This window comes from Ictidomys tridecemlineatus, chromosome 11 (assembly GCF_052094955.1).
Source record: "Ictidomys tridecemlineatus isolate mIctTri1 chromosome 11, mIctTri1.hap1, whole genome shotgun sequence".
Lineage (NCBI taxonomy): Eukaryota > Metazoa > Chordata > Mammalia > Rodentia > Sciuridae > Ictidomys > Ictidomys tridecemlineatus.
This window is the reverse complement of record NC_135487.1, coordinates 119431626-119455077: the sequence shown is the minus strand read 5'-3', so window position 1 is coordinate 119455077 and position 23452 is coordinate 119431626. Positions and strand designations below refer to the sequence as shown.

The 23452-nt window shown below is 38.0% G+C and overlaps 1 protein-coding gene across 2 annotated transcripts in view; it reads right to left on the bottom strand.

The window, feature by feature from the left end:
* Positions 1-23452, bottom strand: part of Copa (coat protein complex I subunit alpha) — a 45873-nt gene that overhangs the window by 6899 nt on the left and 15522 nt on the right. Inside the window, exons 7-23 of one of the 2 annotated variants that reach the window (XM_078027189.1) lie at positions 21993-22102; positions 20018-20117; positions 18962-19097; positions 17914-17996; positions 15373-15523; positions 13683-13749; positions 12281-12356; positions 10275-10357; positions 9338-9477; positions 8713-8798; positions 8459-8624; positions 4627-4789; positions 4378-4524; positions 3207-3396; positions 3009-3104; positions 431-519; positions 112-235 (exon numbers count right to left, since the gene is read on the bottom strand). In XM_078027189.1, coding sequence (XP_077883315.1) covers positions 112-235; positions 431-519; positions 3009-3104; positions 3207-3396; positions 4378-4524; positions 4627-4789; positions 8459-8624; positions 8713-8798; positions 9338-9477; positions 10275-10357; positions 12281-12356; positions 13683-13749; positions 15373-15523; positions 17914-17996; positions 18962-19097; positions 20018-20117; positions 21993-22102 — 2007 coding nt within the window. The remainder of the gene's footprint in view (positions 1-111; positions 236-430; positions 520-3008; positions 3105-3206; positions 3397-4377; positions 4525-4626; positions 4790-8458; positions 8625-8712; positions 8799-9337; positions 9478-10274; positions 10358-12280; positions 12357-13682; positions 13750-15372; positions 15524-17913; positions 17997-18961; positions 19098-20017; positions 20118-21992; positions 22103-23452) is intronic. The other variant, XM_078027190.1, reaches the window with a different exon arrangement.

The following is a 23452-nucleotide window of genomic DNA, read 5'->3' as shown; positions in this document are numbered from 1 at the left end:
CTCCATGAGGCTTCATACATACAAAGGACAGATGAAACTAAGTGTTAATGGTACTCTCTAGGACAGTTCTTACAAAACAACAGAAGTGCCATGGAAGAAATGGGCACTGACCCTTGCTGGCAATGGAGCCTTCAAAGAAGCCTTTTGACACAGTCAATAATGGCCAATTGGTATCCAATGGCATGATAGGTGCAGGTGGCTGGAGCAGCTTGGCATTAGGGTCAATGTCTGGGATCTGAGAGGTGGAAAAAGAAAAGAGGTTAAACACAAGAACAGCTCTCAGGAATCTTGTAGAAAAGGTTATTTGAGCTCATGTATTTCTCAGTCTTTCTCTGTAACCAGGTGGGAAGAATAAAATTTATAGTTTTAAATTGTTCCTAGATCTGAGTTAATCCTATATTCAGAGACACTCATGAAAATAAAGACTCACTGTCTCCTTCTCTGGGTCAAATGTCTCTTTCAGGCTCTCAGCTTCTTCATCTAAGCCATGGGTAGCAGCTGTGAGATAGGCCAGGGACTCTGTAGAAGAAAACAGTTTGTGTTCTAGGCACATTTCCAAGTGAATGTGGTAGACTGAGATGACCTTCCAGTGATCCCTATCTTCTGGTATTCAAGTGCTTGCATAATATCCTCCCCCATTTAATTGAAAGCTACTAGCTACTAAAAGACAGAATATGGCAGAAGTGATGGGATATAATTTCCAAGATTAGTTTATGACTCCCCCCTCCCCAGAGAACTGGGGATTAAATCCAGGGGTGCTCTACCACTGAGTTATGACACCAGTCCCTTTTTACTTTGAGACATGGTCTTACTAAGTTGTCCAGGTCTTAAACTTTCAATCATCCTGCCTCAGATTTGAGTCACTGGGATTACAGGCCTGTGCCACTGTTCTTGGCTGTGGCTTCTATCCAGAGTACTTCTTGCTCTGAAGGAAACTTTGAAGGAAACCAGTTGCCATGTTGTGAACTGCCCCATTAAGAAGCCAATATAGGGGCTGGGAATGTGGCTCAAGCGGTAACGCGCACAACTGGCATGCGTGGGGCACTGGGTTTGATCCTCAGCACCACATAAAAATAAAACAAAGATGTTGTGTCCACCGAAAACTGAAAAATAAATATTAAAAAATTCTCTCTTAAAAAAAAAAAGCCGGGCTGGGGATGTGGCTCAAGCGGTAGCGCGCTCGCCTGCCATGCGTGCGGCCCGGGTTCAATCCTCAGCACCACATACCAACAAAGATGTTGTGTCCGCCGAGAACTAAAAAATAAATATTAAAAATTCTCTCTATCTCTCTCTCTCTCCTCTCTCACTCTCTCTTTAAAAAAAAAAAAAAAAAAAAAAAGCCAATATGGCAAGGAAATGATGTCTCCTGGACAGCAGAGAAAGGACCTGAGGAATACCAACACCCATGATAGAAGTGGAATTAGGAGAATTCAATCTTGAATATAGACTTCGGATAGACAATGAGCAAGAGCTAAGCCATTCTCCAAACAGTGAGGTAATGAATCTTTGTTGTTTTAAACTACAAATTAAATGCTTGAGACCAGAAGTGTTTCAAAGATTTTCCCCTTTTCAGATTTTGGAATATTGCAGACTTTACTGGTTAATTATCCCTAATCCAGAAATCTGAAACATAAAATGTTTCAAAATCTAAAAATTTTTGACTACCATGTTGGTACCAAGAAGTTTTGGATTTTGGAACATTTTGGATTAGGAATGCTCAGTCTGTACCAGGTTTTAGGTAGATCTATTGCACATTGATTAATTGGTAATGAATATAGTTACTTATTTTTAAGATAAATCATTAGTGTTCATGACAACCTTGGGTCCTATCATGTCCTACATCTAGCACTTTAACAAGTCATATTGGTTCTATTTTCAAAATAAATCCCAACCTGGGCACGGTGGTACAGCCCTGTAATCCCCAAGACTGGGGAGGCTGAGGCAGAAAGATTGGGTGTTCAAAGGCAGCCTCAGCAACTTAGCAAGGCCCTATGCAATTTACTGAGACCTTGCCTCAAAATAAAAAATAAAAAGGGCTAAGAATGTGGCTCAGTGGTTAAGTGTCCCAGGGTTCAATACCTGTTACCAAAAACAAAACAAAACCAGAAAAACCAAAATCCTGAATCTGACCATTGCTTATTCCTCCACTAGTTAGTATATTGATCAAACCATAATTTTCACTTTTTTTCTTCCCTAATATATCTCAAACAGTGAATTTTAAACAACAACAACAAAGAAGCCTTAAATGCACACATGGATAAATAATGAGTGAAATCTCTACACTGGAAACAAAGAAATTCTAATGACATCCAACCAATTGCATTTTCTAGGGTGTCTGCTCTGAGACTTTAAGGTATTTAAATGAGAAAGCAATAAATTGTACTCTTGACATCACTAATGTCAATTGCTTGCCTCCTCCTCCTTCTTCTTTTTTTTTCTGTGGTGCTGTGGATTGAACCCCGGGCCTTGTGCTTGTGAGGCAGGCATTCTACCAACTAAGCTATATTCCCAGTCCAGCAGTGGGACTTTAAAACCACCTCTTTCACTGGGTATGGTTGTATACTCCTGTAATTCCAGTGGCTTAGGAGGCTGAGGCAGGAGGATCACGAGTTCAAAGCCAGCCTCAGAAACTTAGTGAGGCTCTAAGCAACTCAGTGATACCCTGTTTCTAAATAAAATATAAAAAAGGGTTGGGGATGTGACTCAGTGGTTGAATGCCCCTGGGTTAAATCCCTGGTACCAAAGAAACAAAAATTAAAATAAATAAATAAAACCACTCCTTTCCCATGACCATTTTCCCAAGGATGTCAGCCAGACTGAATATTCTGGACACACTTCAAATTTGGCTTTGAGAAAATCTTCTGAGCATGGTATACATGTTTCTATTGAAAAAAAGATAAAATAATAATAGAGGGCAATTCCTTACCCCTACACATGAATAACTCAACTTGAACAGAAAACACTCCTAAGGCCCCAAAGAAACCTGGGAGTCTTGGATAGATACTTACTCTGCCCACAGTTTTTTAGGATCCGCACTCGCTCTGACACATCACCCAGGTATAGGGCATTCTGATAATGACCACTCATGTCCTTCCGAATTTCAGCTGCACCAAGTCAATAACAGACACCAAGTTAGATATTCTCTCTCTTGTCTATTTGCCCTCCACTGTACCCCCCCTTCCCATCTTTCATTTTTAGGCCCTCACCAATCTTCATCATCTTGCGAAGTTTCTCCAGGTTGCCAGTGATAAGGTATAGGAAGGAAAGTTTATCAAAGTTTTTGGTGCGCTGATAGCACATTTCCACAATCTGGTGGTTCCCTTGTAGCAGGGCCACTTCTCCTAGCTTTTCCCAGCAGTTTTTGTCATCCAGTGCTTTGGCTGCTTCCAGAGCAATCTAAAGACACCCAGGATCAGTGTTAACAGGGTACTTTGAAGGATGCTATGACTCAAAACCAAGGACTTAGCAATCAAAGCATTTGCTGAAATAAATTTCCTAAGGAACTTCCTTTACTTTTAAGTACTCCTGGCTTTCACTGTATTTTTTTTTTTTAATTGAGAATCCTATCTATAAATAGGATCTTTGGATTCATGAACAGAAGAAATCACAGTATATTATTCTCATCCTCAGAAATTTGCTTTTATGTCAGGTGTGGTGGCACACACCTATAGTCCCAGTGGCTTGGGAGGTTGAGGCAGGAGGACCACGAGTTCAAAGTCAGCCTCAGCAAGATTCTGTCTCAAAATAAAATATATAAAAAAAAGGGCTGGGGATGTGGCTCAGTGGTTAAGTGCCTTTGAGTTCAAACCCCAGCACCCCACCCCATGTACACACGGAAAAAAAAGAAAAAAGAAAAAAGAAATTAGCCTTTACAACAGAATCACTTAGCAGCTGCTGATTCCACAGGGCCAGTTCTTGCTTAGCTATCTTATTTTCTATCTGCCAGATTTGAAGAGCCACAGAGGCTTCAAGAAAGGCAGAAGATATAATAAAAGAAGGAAGTACAGAACTGGATAAACAAGTCTCCTAAGCTCTCTTCTCCTTTGCAAATAATACCTGTACCCTCTGTACCTCAATAAGTAATAAGCACTCTGTTGTCTAAACAAGATCAAGTGTCAAGGAAATAATGAGATATATGAAATTTCATGTAATCTTGCTTTTATCCTAGAAATTAGTGAATTCAGACTAAGAATAAAAATATGGTAAATAAAAGTAGAAATAGGCAAACAGCAACAAGAAGATGGTTTAATATAATAACTAAAAAATTCTATCATTGTAGTTTAAGATGCAAGTTCGAAATAATACCCCACCCCCTGCCCCCAACCCTTTCACCTTCTCTAAAAGTGATCTGGGGCCGAATATCTATATTCCTCTCACCTCAATGTTTCCACACTCCAGTGCCAAACTAAAGCGAGTTTTCTCATCCTTGACGAAATGCAGTGCCACTTCAGGATAGCCCTTCTTCTGAAGATAAGCAATGATAGACTGGCCAACTAGTTTGGCATTCCTCACCATATGTAGTACCTAGACATATGGAGTTGGGTAGAGTAGGAAGTAGAGATTACTTACAACAAAAAAGGAATGTTGCCCCTCTTGATACCTCTAGTATGCTTCCTCACTCCATACCTCATCATATTTTCTGTTGATCAGGGCCAGTTTGAATTTGAATTCAGTGGGATCAATGGTGAGTACCCGAGGACGACACTCTCTATCTAGGCAATATACATTGTTGCCCTTTACTCGTGTGACATAGATGGGTAAATCCAGAGTTCGGATGATTCCGTGGTCCCTAAGAATAGGGAGTAGAGATTGCAACTATGAGTAAGTGAGGGAAAAATCTAGCCTGTGAAAAAATGAACAAGCCAAGGGCACATCCTTTTGGGGGTGGGGGACACTGGGGATTGAATCCAGGGGAGTTTAACTTCAGAGACAAATCCCCAGCTCTTTGTATATATTTATGCTTATATAATATCTGTACACTACAAGTTCATCCTTAGGGGGCTGATGAAGCAACTCAGTTGGCAGAGTACTTGCCTAGCATGTGCAAGGCCCTGAGTTCAACCCCCAGTACCACTTCAAAATAAACAAACAAAAACAAAACAATAAAAGTGCACCCTTAGAAAGCTTTATCAATGTAAAAAGCATTTGAAAGAAGAAACAAAACTGTCACTGCCCACAGATGCTGAGTATTCAAGAAAATAAAAAATAAATTAGAAATTAACAGGAGTATAACAAGGTCTTCAAAATAAAATTGATATAAATCTAACCAAAGAAACACAAAATATCTATAGATAAACTATAAAACTTAATTAAAATGTATTCTACTATTGCCCCCCCACAAATAAATAAACAAATAAATAAAATCCTAAAATGTTTAATCTAGAAGTACTATAAGAAGTTATTTATTAGGGGAAAAAGACCACTATATATATGGAAACAAATGCACAAATTCACAAAAAAAGATACAAATTAAAGCAACAAAAATTCATTTTTATAATTCTCTTAGAAATCAGGTGAGTTGAGAAGCTCTCAAGAATTCAGTGCCTTAAGCTGAGCACAGATTTTAAATTTGAGCTAGCCTTAGTAATTTAGCAAAACCCTATGCAACTTAATGAGATGCTGTCTCAAAATTTAAAAAATGAAAAAGACTAAAAGACTAAGGATGTTGCTCAGTGGTTAAGCACCCTCAGGTTCAAAAAAAAATTTTTTGGTGCCTTCCCTCTTATATTAAGTAGAGAAATATATTAATAACTACTTAATAGGATTTTTATAAATAAATGTGATAATTCCTGTGAATCATAAAAAAAAAACCTTAATTCAAAGACACTTCAAATGACCTAAATGAGAAGCTACTATACCATGTTTACAGATCAGAAATCAATATTGTAAAGATGATAATTAACTTCAAATTGACATACTGGATGCAACCCAAACTTCAGTTGATTTCATGTTTGGAAAAAAACAAAAACAAAAAAACCTAGAAAAGATTAGAAGACCTGTTTTATTACATGTGAAGATTTATCATAAAGCTACAATATAAGAAAATGTGAAATCAGAGCAGAGACAGATCACAGAAAAAAATTCTTGCATTTTTTAAAAAAATTTTTTAGTTGTAGTTGGACACAATACCTTTATTTATTTATTTATTTATATGTGGTGCTGAGGATTGAACCCAAGGCCTCTCCCATCTAGGTGAGCACTCTACCACTGAGCCACAACCCCAGCCCCCCAAAATCCTTGCATTTTTGAAAACATGACTTACATGTGACAAAAGTGGCACTGTAGAACAATGGGGAAAGGGTAAACTTTTAATAAATGATGCTGGGCAGCTGCTTGATCTTATGGAAAAGTACAGAACTGATCACCTTATATCTCATACTATGTGCAAAAATCAACTTCAGGTAGATTACAAATATAAAAGGCAAAACTATAAACTTTTTGTAAAAAAATATAGAAGAATGCCTTTAAGAATGCCTATAGAGGTCAGTAATTTCTTTTAATATATAGGATACAAAGCCCAACTATCCATAAAGGATAAGATTTCATAAATTTACACTAAAATTAATTTCTATTGCTTTATTAAGGGATAACAAAAATAGAATCAGAAAACATGCTACAGGAGATTTTAATATTTGTAACAGCCCTGACAAAGGATTGATATCCAAATATATTAAGAACTCACACAAATTAACAACAAAATAAAATGGGAAAGATTAGGTAACTGGGAAAGAATAGATAACTCAATGGAAAAATAGAGTAAAGCCAGGTGCCGTGGTACCCACCTGTAATCCCAGCTACCAGAGAGGCAGTGGGAACAGGATTACAAATTGGAGGCTGGCCTGGGCAAACAAGATCACCTTAGAAAGGAAAGGGAATATAGCTCAGTGGTGGAGTACATGCCTAACAAGCACGAGGCCCAGGGTTTGATCCCCAATATTGGGGAATACCAAAAAAAAAAGCAAACAAACAAACAAACAAAACCAAAAAACCCAACAACAACAAAATCATAAAAATGAGATACCCTTACACATCTATCATATGCACAAAAATAAAAGTGTCATATACCTGGTAAATGAGAAGGTATGTATACTCTATGGTGCAGCAATTCTACTCTGGTATACATTCCAGAGAAATGGATGTATGTGTGTACCAGAAAATATGTAAAACGATGTTTAAAAGAGAATTGTTGTAATAGTCAAAAACTAGAATTCACTTAAATATCCCCTAAGAATAGCAACTCACACACGGTATAATCATATGATGAGACATTATATAATAATGAAATAAATAAATTAGAGGTACAGGATGAAAAAATCTTATAAAGAAAATATTGAGCAAGATAAAAAATAATCAGTATAATTTCACTCATGTTCACTATACAAATTGTTTGCCATTCTATATATTTAAAAGTTATAAAATTGTCTAATTTGGGTTATAGTTCACAATTTTATTTCCCCCATCTACTGTAAATGAATTACAGTAGATGGGGTAGAGAGAGAAGATGGGAAGGGAGGGGAGGGGGGATAGTTGGGGATAGGAAAGGTAGCAGAATACAACAGTTACTAATAGGGCATTATGTAAAAATGTGGATGTGTAACCGATGTGATTCTGCAATCTGCATTTGGGGTAAAAATTGGGAGTTCATAACCCACTTCAATCTAATGTATGAAATATGATATGTCAAGAGCTTTGTAATGTTGTGAACAACCAATAAAATTAAAAAAAAAAATTTTTGTTTATTTATTTGTATGTGGTGCTGAGGATCAAACCCAAGGCCTCACACATGCCAGGCAAGTGCTCTACCACTGAGCCACAACTCTATACCACTGAGCCACAACTCCAGCCCCACAATTTTATTTCTACCTTTTTGTTTTTTTAAATCTTGTTTTTCTGAGACAGGGTCTCATTAAGTTGCCCAAGCTGGCCTCGAACTCTTGATCCTCCTGCCTTAGCCTCCCAAGTAGTTGGGATTGCAGGTATATGTCATGATTTTCTGGTATCACGATTTAAAAAAAAAAATTTAATCCTCTTTCTTTTTAAAATAATTTTTAGTTATAGGTGGACACAATACCTTTATTTTTATGTGATGCTGAGGATCAAACTGAGTGCCTCATATGTGGTAGGCAGGTGCTCTGAACTCATAAAAATGAGATACTCTTATTTTGTGCATCTATCATATGCACAAAAATAAAAGCGTCATATACCTAGTAAATGAGAAGGTATGTATACTCTATGGTGCAGCAATTCTACTCTGGTATACATATGAAGCACCCAGTCCTGGCCTCACAATTTTAAAAGAGATAGAAAAAAGAATATACTGATGTCTCTAGTACATATGTGCCAGACAAGGCTTTTCCATGAAGGAAGCTCATAGAGGACTTCAGTGACATCTTGAGATAGGACAGGGAGTTTTAAGAAGCTACTTTCTCCTGCTCTGTATTCCAGATAATTAACTTACCCAGTGGTGACAGCATATTTGATGTGGTTGCTTGTGGTATAGATAAACACCCCACTTTCATCCCAGGCCCCACTCTTGACACGAATATTCTCATGAATGTTACATAGAGCATCCAGTTTGCGGTTACAGATCACAATGGCTGTAAGAGGCAAAGGGCATGAGTGCTCTGTTGGACAGAATGAGTGCAGCAGACTGGCAGGGATGGGGGAGGGAGGGAGTGGGCTCTAAATCAGGGTGGATAAATGAAAACTTACCATGTTTGGCCAGTAGTGCTACATGAGACATGTCTGCTGACCAGATAACATATTTCACCTTAGAAATTTTCACAGATGCCAGAGTCCTGAAATGAGAGAGAAGGTCAAACATGTATAGATCTGACTCCTGGGTCTAGGGTTAAAACCTATGTCCTTTTTGTTAAATTTTTTTTTTTTTTTTTTTTAGTTATAGATGGATAAAATACCTTTGTTTATTTATTTTTATGTGGTGCTAGGGATCAAACCTAGTGTCTCACACGTGAGAGGCAAACTCTCCACCACTGAGTTACAACCCCAGCCTAAGAACTAGGTCCTTTTATCCTCACACATAAACCCCAATTTCTCAATGTAATGACAAATAAACTTTTTCTGCATAGTAGCTCTGTAACTTAAAAATTTGGCTTGCATTATACTTCTCCTCTTTTCAAGCCCTTGCCTCTCATTTTCTCATATTATTAGGGATATTTACATATTTCATCACTGGATTGTAAACCCCTTTAAGCACAAGAACTGTGCCATTAACTTTGGTATCCCTCTTTTTTCCTTGGGAGAGAAAAGATCCCACTAAAGTTGTCCACTCTCCCCCACTATATGCTTGTTTTTTTACAGGCACCTATCATGTTACCGTTTCTGCTGTACATCAAAGAGTGTGATGGAATCTGCATCTCGAAGTAGAAGATTGCCTGTGCCAGCATAGAAGATCTCATCACAGTTAGGCACCTGTACCTTTTTGGTGATCTCATTTTTCAAATTCTTGATCAGAAGCTGAAAGGAATGTTAAAGTATTAGGAGAAAAAGTGACTATATAAAATGATGACAGCTAATGACATCCCTCAGCAATTATTCCTTAGCTTCAATAAACTAAGTATATTTCTCCTCTGTCCAAGTTAATCACACATCAGGTAGACAGATCATTCCAAAAGCCTTTCTAAGGGTCTTAATATCATTAAAAAAAGAAAGAAAAAAAATTCTGAAGTCCAATGAAACTTGAGATTCTCAGTCAACCAGAGAGAGAAAACAGTACTTAGAGGGTTAAATTTTTTTTTTATTATTTATTTTTTAGTTTTCGGTGGACACAACATCTTTGTTTGTATGTGGTGCTGAGAATCGAACCCGGGCCGCAGCATACCAGGTGAGCACGCTACCGCTTGAGCCACATCCCCAGCCCCAGAGGGGGTAAAATTTTTGTTAAATATTTTGTTTATCTTGTGCTGAACCTATTACATTTCAAGTTCCAATGGTGATAGGTCAAGTAGAGAGATCTACTTATCATCCAGCCCACCCATTTCAAATCTGATTCTGATTTCAGCTTTGCTCAAAGGGTCAAGAGTGACTTTATCTTGCTTCTTAAGCCCAAAGCTACAGTAATATCAACTCAAATCAATAAACTTTAAATCTGTCCCCCAGGGGATTAGCTCAGGGCTAGGAATAAAGGTAGAGCCAATAGATGAGAACCACAGCTGTCAGGGGGGAATAAGGAAAAACAGTACGTTTTATTTTGCAATACACAGGCCATTGCCACCACACTCCCCAAACGGTTTCAGCTTTTAGTCTTAACTTACCGAATGCATTCGATCTAGGACAGCAAACCTATTTCGAGCAACCCAAACGGCTGTCAGGCCTGATGATCGCTTCCCTTCAGGGGCTGAAGAGAACAAAATCAAAGGGTAGGAGCATGTGGTGAGCTACTAGCAGGTGACAGAGTCAGATGCTATAGAGCTGCCAGTCTTGCTGGCTGCCATCTTGGCTTTGCTAGTTCAGCTGCTTCCTAACTAATTCAGCCATAACCTGAGGCTATTGTCAAGTGACTTTTCCCTACCAGTCCCCTCCAAACTCCAACCCCCACCCCTGCCAAGCCTCTTTCCTCTTGGCCAAGTGGCTGCACTTCAGCCAACACCATATACTGGCAGAAGGGCTGCCCATCTTGAGAGACAGCACACTCCATCAAGCTAACGAGCAGGGCCTCCCTGGCCAAGCTGTGGCACAGCAAGCAGCCTGTCAATGTCCTAGGACCTCCTATCAGAACAAACTGGAGTAGAGGCAGCCCCCTCCCCAGGTTGCAGCTGCTCGCTGCTTTTAACATGCAAATGTAGACCTCCTAGTAAGGCACAGTGGGGCAGAGCACTCCCAACCAAATCTTGACAAGCGAGTTCTATGCTGGGCAGTATTTAGCACTAAGCTGTTGCTCTGTTAAGTGTTAAAGACTTATTACCCCAAAGAGAGTTCCTCATTTTCTGGTGGTTGATTAGAATTTTCCAATGGACACCCCTCTCTACCCTCTGAGAAACTTGTGAAAGATGCATTGAAATATTTTTTCATATATTATAACAGCAGAAATCTGGACAAAACATGCTGGTCAGCCTTGCCTTATATTTCTCTGGCACCTGGAGTGGCAGACAATTTGAAAAACTAATTATCATAACCAACATTCCCTGTTTTAGGGGTCAGGGAACAACACTACTCCAGCTTTTGATTTTTCTTCTTCTGTTTCCCAACAAAGAGTCAAACCTTATAAATTGTTATCTCCCTCAAAGGATGGAGAACAGAAAAGTGATAATGATAATAACAATAATAATAAAAGATATAATAATATATACAATAATAATAACTAAACAAAATATTTTAAACTAATAATTGTAAACAGATCTGGGGGAACAAAAGCAAGGGAGTAGGTTGGGAAGAACCAAATCACAAGATTTAGTCAGAACTGGCTCGAATGTCTAATTTGTAAGGGGGATTTTGACTTACAGACACCAAATATATAGAGATTTTTCTCTGTCAGTATGAGCACATTTAAAAGAAGGCGAACAGGATTAACAATAATGACCTGAGGCACCCACAAAAGGGACAGAGCTAGCAAAACATTTCTTGAGAATGTGTTGATGGGGTCTAAAATATGATCAAAGTCTGCTAGTGAAAGTGGGGACCTGTAGAATAAATCTCTGATATGCTAAAGTCTATAAACCCCCTGGAGGAAGAGCACTGACAGGAGCAGAAGCCAGAGTGAAATCCATTCTGAGAATGTTTTGTCAGCAAGTTCTAATAGTAAGAACATCAACAAGGGATAGTGGTGATGAAAGAGGTAGGCAGGGGTCTCAGCTGGATCCTAGGATCCCAGGTGGGGCCCTGGGCTGTTAGCAGCCTCATCTTTTTGACGTGCAAAAGGAAGCAAATCGGATCTGGATGTGGATAGAAGAGTATAAATCCCTAGTCCCAGGATGAGACATTGCAAGATTGGAACCACATTTTTAAATAAATGAAACTACCAGGGTGAAAGTCATATCAGCTGACAATAAACTAGGATAACATGCTGTGCTGAAAGAGAAAATGGAGAGTTTCTAATAACCAAATTATAAAATATATATATCTAGCTGGGGTAATAAAATGGAGGGGAAACATGAATATTTCACACCATGGTCGCCTCTGATGTAACTGTCAGCAGCACCTGCCAACAGACATGAGTGATGTGACCACAGCCTGGGGATGGGATGTGAAAACCTTGAAGAAGAATAATGATGTGGGTAAGGAGAGCTGGAAGCAGGCTTAGGTAGACAAAGAGCATGCTTACCATCAGGATTCTGCGAATCGGCATCTTTGGGGATGGTGTATAGATCATAGGTACTATTCTCTAAATTGCTGGCTCTCTGTAGGAGAAAAGGGAAATTAAAATGTTAGTGAGGAGCACCCAAGATACCAGTTTATTCTAACAGAGAAAACAGTTCCATTACACAGACAACAATATGAAACTATACTTTCATCCCCCTTCACCCAGACAGTATTCAAATGTTGCCACATCTAAGAATTATAAAGCTTTTAGCTAAACAACTCAGCAATGATATTTTCTTTATCCTTTAAAGAGGCAGATTTTATCTGAATGAAAACCAGGATTGCCCTTTTCCACAAATCAAAAGCCTAGGATCCCTGACATTCTGGAATCCCACCTGAATTATGTTTATCAACATTAAAAAGTTTGCTTGAGGGCTGGGGATGTGGCTCGAGCGGTAGCGCGCTCGCCTGGCATACGTGCAGCCCGGGTTCAATCCTCAGCACCACATACAAACAAAGATGTTATGACCGCCGAAAACTAAAAAATAAATATTAAAAAATTCTCTCTCTCTCTCTCTTTAAAAAAAAAAAGTTTGCTTGAGAGAAAAAAAAAAGTCATTAAAAAAATGCCAGGGGAATATGGGAATTGCCATAAGAATATGGGACTGCTAGATATTAAGAGAATGACCAAGATTGGACACTAGAGGTTATATGGGAAAAGATGTTTTAATTCTTTTAAATTTGGCCATCTGGGCACTGAAATTAGAATGGTCTTTTTGTTCCCCTTTTTTTCTTTTTGCAAATTGTATGACAAGAAAGGCTTTGATGGGGATGGGGTTGTGGCTCAGTGGTAAAGCACTTGCCTCCCACATGTAAGGCACTAGGTTATTATTAAAAAAATAGTATTTTATTTTTTAGTTGTAGATGGACAGTATCTTTATTTTATTTTTATGTGGTGATGAAGATCGAACCCAGGGCTCGCACATGCTAGGCTACCGCTGAGCCACAACCTCAGCCCTAAAAATATTCTTAAAAAAAAAAAAAAAAGGCTTTGATGACTCTGAAGGCAACTTCATTGAAAAGAACCCCCTTCCAAAATCTATTTTCCCCCAAAGGGAGAGATCAATATAAGCATCTCCTTTGCATGGGATACAGTTGTAAACTGTCTCTCCAATCACTTGCAGTAATCTGGGTTATTCATCTTGAGGCTTTATTAAGTTTAGATATTATATTAGCCTTATGAAAGATTCATGTTCACAAACCTTCAATTTCCTTATGACAACTGAAGCCTTTCTAGTTTATGCTTAGTTTGTGTTCACTTGCAAAATGACCATTAAATAGCTTTTAAGAAGTCATTACAGTTTCACTCTGGGGATCAGAAAGATAACTAAGGAGAATTTAGGAGGAATCCATAGGTTACTTACTGTACACAACAGGACTGCATTTTCTGCTGGATTGTATGACATATTAAAAACTGGAAACTTGGACCCACTAGAGATATATATATAGAAAAAGGAGAAAACAGAATAGGTATAAGAATAGAAGAAAGGAATTATCCTTTCATTTTTAATTTATTCATTTATTTGGTTCTGGGAATTGAACCCAGGGATGCTTTACCATTGAGCTACATTCCCAGTCCTTTTTATTTTGGGACAGGGTCTTGCTAACTTACTGAGGGTCTTGCTAAGTTGCAGAGGCTGACCCCAAACTTTCCTTCCTTCTACCTCAGTCTCCAAGGTCATTAGGATTATAGGCATGTGCCACCACACCCAGCACTTCTTATCTTTTTATAAATTTTTTTTGTTTTAATTTTAATTTAATTAGTTATACATGACAGTACAATGACATTGATATACATTTGAATCAGAAGGGATATAATTTCTCATATTTCTGAGTGTACAGGTTGCAGAATCATATTGGTCATGCAGTCACATGTATACACACGGCAATAATAATGTTTCATTCTACTATCTTTATATACAAACTCATCACTTTTATAAATATAATTAAAAATTGAATTTTTTTCTCCTCCTTTTTATAGGGCTTGGGAGCTCATTGCAAGCCCTAGTACAAGTCAAATTATTCAATAAAAGGTAGGGTCAGCACTCACTATAGTGAGTGGGATTGGTTCTGCTTGGGTACAAATTCCTACACATAATTGCAATGGACACCACAGAGTAACTTGATGTGATGTCTCTGGCTGGTTTCTCCTGTCCCTTGGATTGTTCTCATAAACCCATCTTTTTATTGTAGTGACGCTAGAGGGTGGTTATCAAACTCGCATGCCAATGTTTGCCACTATGAATGTTTCAGCATGCTGATGCAGCTGGCTTTCCAAAAGGACAGTTCCTTTTGCCAGGCATCCCAGAGGTTATCATATCTTCACAATTAAGAGTTTCCGGAGACATATATTCTCGTTTAGAGTTGTGTACATTTTGCTGGAAAGCAAAGAAAGAGTTATAGAAAACTAAAACTCTTTTATAAACCTCCATTATGGTACTTACCCTGTACTATAATCATTTAGGTCTATTAAACCACTATGTTATGAGATCTCTCAAGGCAGATATGCTAAATAAGGGTTAAAAGGCCCATCTCTGGTCGGGTGTGGCAGTGGATACCTGTAATGCCAGCAGCTCAAGAGGCTGAGGCAGGATTACTAGTTCAAAGCCAGCCTCAGCAACAGTGAGGCGCTAAGCCACTCAATGAGACCCTGTCTCTAAATAAAATATAAAAAAGGACTAGGATGTGGCTCAGTGAGGAAGCACCCCTAGGTTCAATCCCTAGTACCTGCACCCACCAAAAAAGGCATGTCTCCAATTTGGGATACTCTCTTATCATGAACGTTTTTCTGGTTTACAAACTATAACAGTACAATTTCCTCCCCACGCAGTGTCCATCGCTAGCACTCTCAACAGAGAAATTCCCATTTTACTTCTGGTCACCTCCTTATTTGCCATGCTAGGGTTTAAGCTGAGCAGGGTTATCGTTTGGGAATTTCATCTGTGATAGGAGGTGAGATCCAAAGGTCATTTAAAAGAAAGAGCCCCGTTTTGGGGCAATATATCACAGTGACTGATGAAAAGGTTTGTAAAAATAGAAACAAGTCAGATTTACCTCCTCAACTGCATTACAGCTACATCCTTAGAACTGTTGAAATCCAGCTGACGTAAGAATCGGTCCTTGACATAATGTAGCATGTTGCCATGCACAGCATAAGCTGGCCGTTCCCGTTCTAGCTTAAACACAATCATGCCACCATCGTGACCTGGGGGATAGGAAACAGTGAGAAAAGAATTAACTATAGGGGAAAAAAAAAAAAAAAAAAGCTGGCACCAGGAGATGCACAAGGATGATTACATATGTAAGCAAAAATTAAGACAAGACACCTGCTATGGTTTGGATGTGGTTTGTCCCTCAAGGATTCATGTGCGGGAAATATGATCTTAGTGTGGCAGTGCTGAAGTGCTAGAATTTTAAAGAACAGAGCTTAACAGAATGTGACTGGGTCATTAGAAGGTGAACCCTCAGAAGGGATTAATGTAGTTGTCTCAGAACAGTGATTAGTTCCCTTGAGAGTAGGTTGTTATACTAAGAGAGTAAGCCTGGTCCCTAAATCTTCTCTGGCTTCTTTCTGGCAATGGAATCTCTCCTTGCCCACACTACTGCCAGGATGGTGTCAGCCATGCTGTGACACAGCCAAGAAGTCATCACGAGAGGACAAAGAGTTGTGGCTGCCTAATCTTGGACTTTAGACCTCCAAAACTCTTGAGATAAATAAACCTCTTTTTAAAAATAAAATAAAATATCCAGTGTTAGAGGTTTTGTTACAGCAATAGAAAAAACATTAATACAATACCTAAATGCATCCCTTATTTGCCTGAATTCTCACAATTCTTGAAATCTATTTTTTGGTTGTGGGGGGCTACTGGGGATTGAACCCAGGGTCACTTAAACACTGAGCTACATACCAGCCCTTTTTATTTTTTATTTTGAGACAGGGTATTGCTAAGTTGCTGAGGCTGGCTTTGAACTTGTGATCCTCCAGCCTTAGCCTCCCAAGATGCTGGTATTATAGGCATACACCACCACTCCCAGCCTTGAAATCTTTATTTAAATAATTCTCTTTGTGGGCTGGGGATGTGGCTCAAATGGTAGTGCGCTCGCCTGGCATGTGTGCGGCCCGGGTTCGATCCTCAGCATCACATACAAACAAAGATGTTGTGTCTGCTGAGAATTAAAAAATAGATATTAAAAAATTCTCTCTCTCTAAATAATTCTCTGTGAATACTTTCTTAATACTAAATCACACTGTCACATTTAGACACATCCTTCTCTGTAAGTCCCTAAAACTTTTATAGACTTCATTATAGTACTTATGTCTATACTGTTAAATCTCTCACTTCCATTATACCATTAGTTCACTGAAGGCAAAAAAAATTGCAATAATTTCTATCCTTTATCAGTCCCTAGTAAATAAAAAGAGCAAAGGTATTTGTTAAAAAAATGAATGCTAGTGTTAAAGGCCTTTATGGTTCTGTTTTTTAAAATTTTTGCTCTTACTATATTAGCATTGTCCATCCCTTAAAGAAATACTCTATTCTTATACTCTTAAGTGACATAAACCAGTGTCACTTCCCTGTCCAAAATCTTTCAATGGTTTTCCACTTACTCAGGATAAAAATCACCAAGTTCCAATCATGATTTATAAGATAATGCACACTCAGGCTGGGTGTGGTGGCACATGCCTGTAATTCTAGCAGCCTGGGAGGATGATGCAGAAGGATTGAGTTCAAGGCCACCCTCAGCAACTTAGTAAGACCCTGTCTCTAAATAAAATATAAAAAGGGTTGGGATGTGGCTCAGTGGTTATATTCCCCTGATTTCAATCCCCGTACCAATAATAAGAATAATAATAATGATGATGACGATGCACACTCTGGTGTGTCTCCCCTTGCTATTACTTAGCCCCTTGGCTCATCATAATTCTACTGATCTCTGATATTCTCTTAACATGCTAAGCACTTCTCTTTATTATCCTACTATATGTTCTTTGCATTTGCTCTTCCATTGTCTCATTCCTTTTCACTTTTCTAAACACTAAATATACAGTAGTGGTCCCCACATTTGTTCCTATTTATCATCCTCTCCTTAATTTTGATATTTTTCTTCAAAGCATTTTTTTTAAACCATGCATCACTTTATATATTTATTATTTATGGTCTATCTCCCCTAACTACCAATAAAAGCTACGTAAAGACAAAGGCTTTATTTTATATATTGCTTTAACACTAGAACCCAGAACAGGGCCTACCACTTAATATGTATTTGTCAAACAAATGAATAAGCTTCTCAGCCTAAGATTCTAAGTGTCCTGTATTAGCCTCCTATGAGCTCCTAGAAGCTACTCAAAGAGAATGAGATTTACCATTAAAGGAATCTTGGTAGAGAAAGAGCACTAAATACTACCACTCCAAGAAAAGGAATAATAGTATTTAGTGACTCTGAATTCTACTGTGTGTTTACTAGAGACAAAGCTAATGAAGAATTACTTTCAAGTAATTTGAACTAAAGCAACAACAAAGAACAGGAGGAGGAAAAGGAGGAGGAGGAGGAAGTGGTGGTGGTAGTAGTAGTAGTAATAATAATGGCCCTTACCTGCTGCAAAGAGGTTAAGGTTGGGGTGGGCAGCTAAGACCCAGAAACGATCATGGTCCCTCCGGAAGGTCTGAACCCCAGTCCTAGGAAAGCAAACGGTAGACAAAGAACATTAATTTCCTAGGAATCTTCAGCTGACCACATGCAAGAATAGTGAATGGTGAACCTGCAAGGCGATTTAAAAAGTCAATCAGGTGTGTATGATAAGTAAAGGCATATATCATATTAAAGTCTATGAATGAACAGAAAAGAGGAAACTTCAAACTGATCATATTATTATCATTATTATTATTATTGGGGGTCCTGGGGATTGAACCCAGGTTCAGTCCAACTGAGCTCTATCCCCAACCCCCACCACCCTATTATTTTGATACTTCAATTCTCCCTATTCATCCTAAATATTTTACTGTATTGTTTCATTTCATATTTCTTATTTCTGTTGCTAAAGAACCGGGGGGGAAAGGAGAGAGAAAAATGCTCAAATTCAGAGGAGGAAAAGAATATACACAGAGATTTCTATTTGATAGAAAATTAATAAATGTTGATCTCTAGGTCTCTTCAAGTTTTTATAATTTATTAATTGATTTCTACACATGTTAAAGATGATGAGAGAAAAAAAGGAACATTATAATCTAATTTTCACTTTCTTTTGGTATGGAAATTGAACTCAGAGGTGATTTACCACTGAGCTACATCCCCAGTCCTTTTTTTAAATTTTATTTTCTGTAGTTGAAGATGGACAGAATGTCTTCATTTTATTTGTTTATTTTGATGTGGTGCTGAGGATCGAACCCAGTACTACCACTAAGCTATAGCGCCATCACCATCCCCAGTCCTTTTTAAAATTTGTTTGGGGACAGGATTTCAAAAAGTTGCCCAGGCTGGCCTTGAACTTGCAATCCTCTTGCTTCAGCCTCCTGAGTTGTTGGAGTTATAGGTGTGCACCACTACACCCAAGTTCTAATCTGATTTTTAAAGGGAGAAAGTAAGAAAGAGAAAGGGGGCTATTCCTATTGGTTTGGTCACACAACATCAGTAAATCCCTTACCGCTTAGACATATCCCAGACTCGAATACTCTTGTCTTCTGAATTGCTGAGGATCAACTCTTGGCGAGGGTGGAAGACAGCACAAGATACGTTGTTGTAATGGCCCCGACAGGTGTCAACCTCCCATGCTTTTGATTCTGAAGGATGAAAGAGAATTAGGTTATTGCAATTCCCTATTACTATACAACAATCTTCTTAACCAAGTTCTAGGTACCACTACAAAATACTAAAATTAACTTCTAACGGGGCATTTTTTTTTTCTCTCTTCTTCCTTTTCCTTTGTTTCTCAAAGTATTTTTTTTAGTTATAGATGGACACAGTATCTTTTTATTTATTTATTTATTTTTTATGTGGTACTGAGGATCAAACCCAGAGCCTCATGCATGCAAGGCAAGCGCTCTATCACTGAGCTACAACCCAGGACCTTTCTACCTTTTTTAAATCCCTTTGGTGCTGAGAATCAAACTCCAGGTTTTGCACATGTTCGGCATAATCCGAGCTATACAACCAGTCTGAAAATATAGGAATTTTCTTCATTTGAGTCTTTTAATCTTTATGTCTCTGTCCTTTCATTCCAACCCTCCCAGCAATTATAAAACCTCTGTTCCATCATTCTTCAGGTTTTTTATCCTGTTTTATTTGTCCTGATAGCATTTGTCACTAGTTGCCATTTTAGAACAAATGTAAACTCCATGACAGAAGCTTTATTTATTTTTTGTGGTGCTGGGGTTTGAAACCATGGCCACGTGCATGCCAAACAAGCCTTCTACCACTGACCATACAAAAAAAGATGGAAGAAAAAAGGCAATGCCAATGTTCCCAGAATTAGCATAAGATAATAACCTAAAGTAGGAAGGCAGGTCAAATTTTACAACAGATTAGCTACTTAGGTGGCTAACTGTCAATTTCTACCCCTTCCTCACCTTTTTTCAGTACTAGAGATTGAATGCAGGGCCTTGTGCATGCTAGACTAGTGGTCTACCACTAAGCTGTAGCCCCAGTTCCCAGCAGTCAATTTCTTAAGACATGGTGATACTCTTCGTTGTGGTTCACTCACCATTCATGCGCCAAATCTTCACTTGACGGTCATCTGCCCCAGATACGATAAGGGGCATAGTGGGGTGGAAGGCAGCCCAGTTTACTCCACGATCATGACCCTATTTAAAAAAAAAATATAATAGTTTTTTTCAAAACAGCTTTATAACTATCAGACAAAGCAAATCAATGAACCATGCTGGTAGTTGTAAAAGATGTCTCTAATTTACTCTTTATGTCAAAACTCAAGGGACTATGCCACTATGTAAGGTTTTGAACGTTAGAATTACCAACCATGTCAACCTACCCAATATTATTCTAATCCTCATGGGAATTTCCAAATCTTTCTACCCCTAAATTCAGTTTCATTTAGGATATTTTTGCCTTGTTTTTCTTTTCTTTTTTTTTACCTACTATATCTTATTTCTCTAATTATTAACCTCAAGTATAAAAACCTGTTTTAGGTGGGTATAGAAGCACACGCCTGTGATCCCAGCTGCTGGGAAGGCTGAGGTAGCAGGATTGCAAGTTTGCATCCAACCAGGGCAACTTAGCAAGACCTTGTCTCAAAATCAAATGGGGAAAAAAAAAAAAAAAGAGTGGGAATGAAGCACAGTGGTATTAGGCAAGTGGCACTGCCAAAACTAAAAGCTATTTTATAACTTAATGCATAAATTCTCAACATGTGGTCCAAAAACTTTTGGATTATTCTCAGGATTTCTTTAGAAAGCCTGTAAGATCAAAACTATTTTCATAATAAATACTAAGACTTCACTTTGTTTTCATTCTTATTGTGTAAAAATGAGTATAAAACTGAGTTTTTGGGAGGCTACGTGACAGGCGATAATATCACTCTACCAGCAAATAAATGTGTGCTGACATAGTTCATGTTTTATTTAATTTTCTGCAGTACTGAAGATTGAATCTAGGACCTCATACACACTAGGCAAGCACTCTACCTGAGTATACAACCAAGCCCTTTTTAAAATTTTGAGATAAGGTCTCCCTAAATTGCTCAGGCTAAGCTCAAACTTGTAATCCTCATGCCTCAATCTCCTAAGTAGCTGGCATTACAGGAATGTGTCACTATGCCTGACTTTGTTCATGTTTTAACAAGTTCTTGGTTTTAGGCTTGGGTCATAGCTCATGGTAGAGCACATGGTTAGCATGAACAAGGCCCTGGTTTTAATCTCCAGTTTCAATTTCAAATATGGTTAAAACTGACAGATACAATCTACATAAACAAAAATTCAGGTTCTCAATAAATTTTAAGAGTACAGAGATTCTCAAGACTAAAAAATTTAAGAACTGCTAATCTTAAGATATTCTATACCTTATTTATATAGTTGTACTCCATTCGTGATAGAAACATGGATAAGGTAGTTTTGATTCAAAAGAACTTTTGAGACATATCATGGTATGGTTAAAAGCAGCTGGGTTTTGAAGTCAGAGATATCCAAGTTAAAATCCTATTTTTTCTTTCATTTACTAGATACATGTGAACTTCAGTAAACTCATTTCTCAAATATCAATTTTTTTCATTTTGTAAAATGAGGTTAATGATACCTAGCTTAGTGAACAACTGGGGGGTTAAATCAGATATTTTTTATCTCAAAAGAGCAAGCTTACTTCCCTTATGCTTTTCTCTTTTCCCACAATGAATAGAAATTACTTACACGTGGTTTATAGTAATATTGATTACATTTATTTCTGCCACCTGCTTCCAGGAAGCTTGAGCGTAGACCTGCTTTGGGATAGGACAGTGATGGAGCTATGCTCAGCTTTCTTCCTCTCTCCCCACTGGATTTATAAGGCTATATGAAGTTTCATTTCCTTCTCAGTTTACTCACAATTCTACTTCCAATGCCTTAAACAGCACCTGACACTTGTACCAAAAAACAGATAAATATTTGTTCAAGTAATAAATAATGAATGAGATGCTGTGACCGTCCCCAGACGAGAGCCCACACCCAGCCACTGGCAGCAGAGATAAGTACCTCTAGGACATGCTTCACCACTGCATCCGTAGTTCCAAAAAGATCAACCCCAGTTATTCCTCTCACATCTGACTCCACCGCACCAGGGGACAAGTTTTTTTTCCTTAGACCTTTGATGGGGTAAGGATCGGGATGAAAGATGCAAACATAACATTATCAAAAAGAGCATAGTACCAGAAGCAGAAAGGTACAGCAACAGACTAATATAAGAGAAAGGAAAAAGAAAGTTAAAAAGACAAGAGACTTAAGAGCTCCTATTTCTAAATATTTTATTCAAAATTCTGAAGTTTATTCACTATCTCTTCTTCTCTTCCTTCAACATTCAAAAGGCCCACTACTGGTTTTTCTTTCTAAAGGAAACTAACCCAAATTTCAGACACAGCTAACTTCAACAAATCTCACCTAAAGAGCTGTCACTTCAGATAATACCCACTTTCCAATTTTTTGGTACCAAGGATTGAACCCAGGGGTGCTTAACCACTGAGCCACATCCCAAACCCTTTTTATTTTTATTTTGAGACAGGGTCTATGGTATTGCTGAGGCTTCCTTTGAACTTGAGATCCTCCTGCCTCAGCCTCCCAAACTACTGGGATTATAAGTGTATGCCACCATACCTAGCTTTCACTCTTCAATGTTCTCAAAATGTGGCCTCAAATAGTAAACATTCAATATTCACTTTTTTTTAAATTACATGAAATATATAACACTGTTTTTTCATCATCTCAAAATATTGTAAAGAAAAGTCATTTGGGGAGGCCACAGTTCAGTGTTTCTCAAACTGGAAGCCTGAAGGTAATTCATAAGGAAGTCCCAAATGAGTTATAGAAACAAACTAGACCTATTAAGCATAAAACAGCTACCTGATCTAAAAAGAGACTAAAAATATGATCAAAAAGGTACTGTCTTGAAGAAAAAGTACTATGCAAAAAGTATACTTGTACCTTCTACTTGACCCTGGAACAGGGCACAAGGTAATCAAAACTTTCCCATCACTTTTAAGTTTTTACTTAAAAGGCTGGTTATAGATTTGAATATATGTATTTTGCTATTAAAACTTTTGGAGGCTGGCCTCACTGGGAGAAATTAGCCCAAAATTTGAAAACAATAGGCAAAAGACACTAGGATAAGATACATATTATTTGTAGAGGCATTTGTGCTCATCTACACCCATCCTTAAAAGCCATTTGTGCTATATCAGAATCAAAATAACAATAATACTCTCTTACACTTGAAAAGCACTTTTGATTTTCAACACACTCTTATATTACATGATTTGATTCTCATACCAACCCTTTGAGACAGACAAGCAGATATCAGTCTGTAGATGAGAAAACAGGATAAAAATCTCATCGTCTAAAGTATTTGGGGTGCAGGGAATGGAAGATGAAATTACTTAGCACTTGCAAAATATAAAACCTTGAGTAATTTCAAGCCTAAAAACTTGGTATCAGTTGGAAAA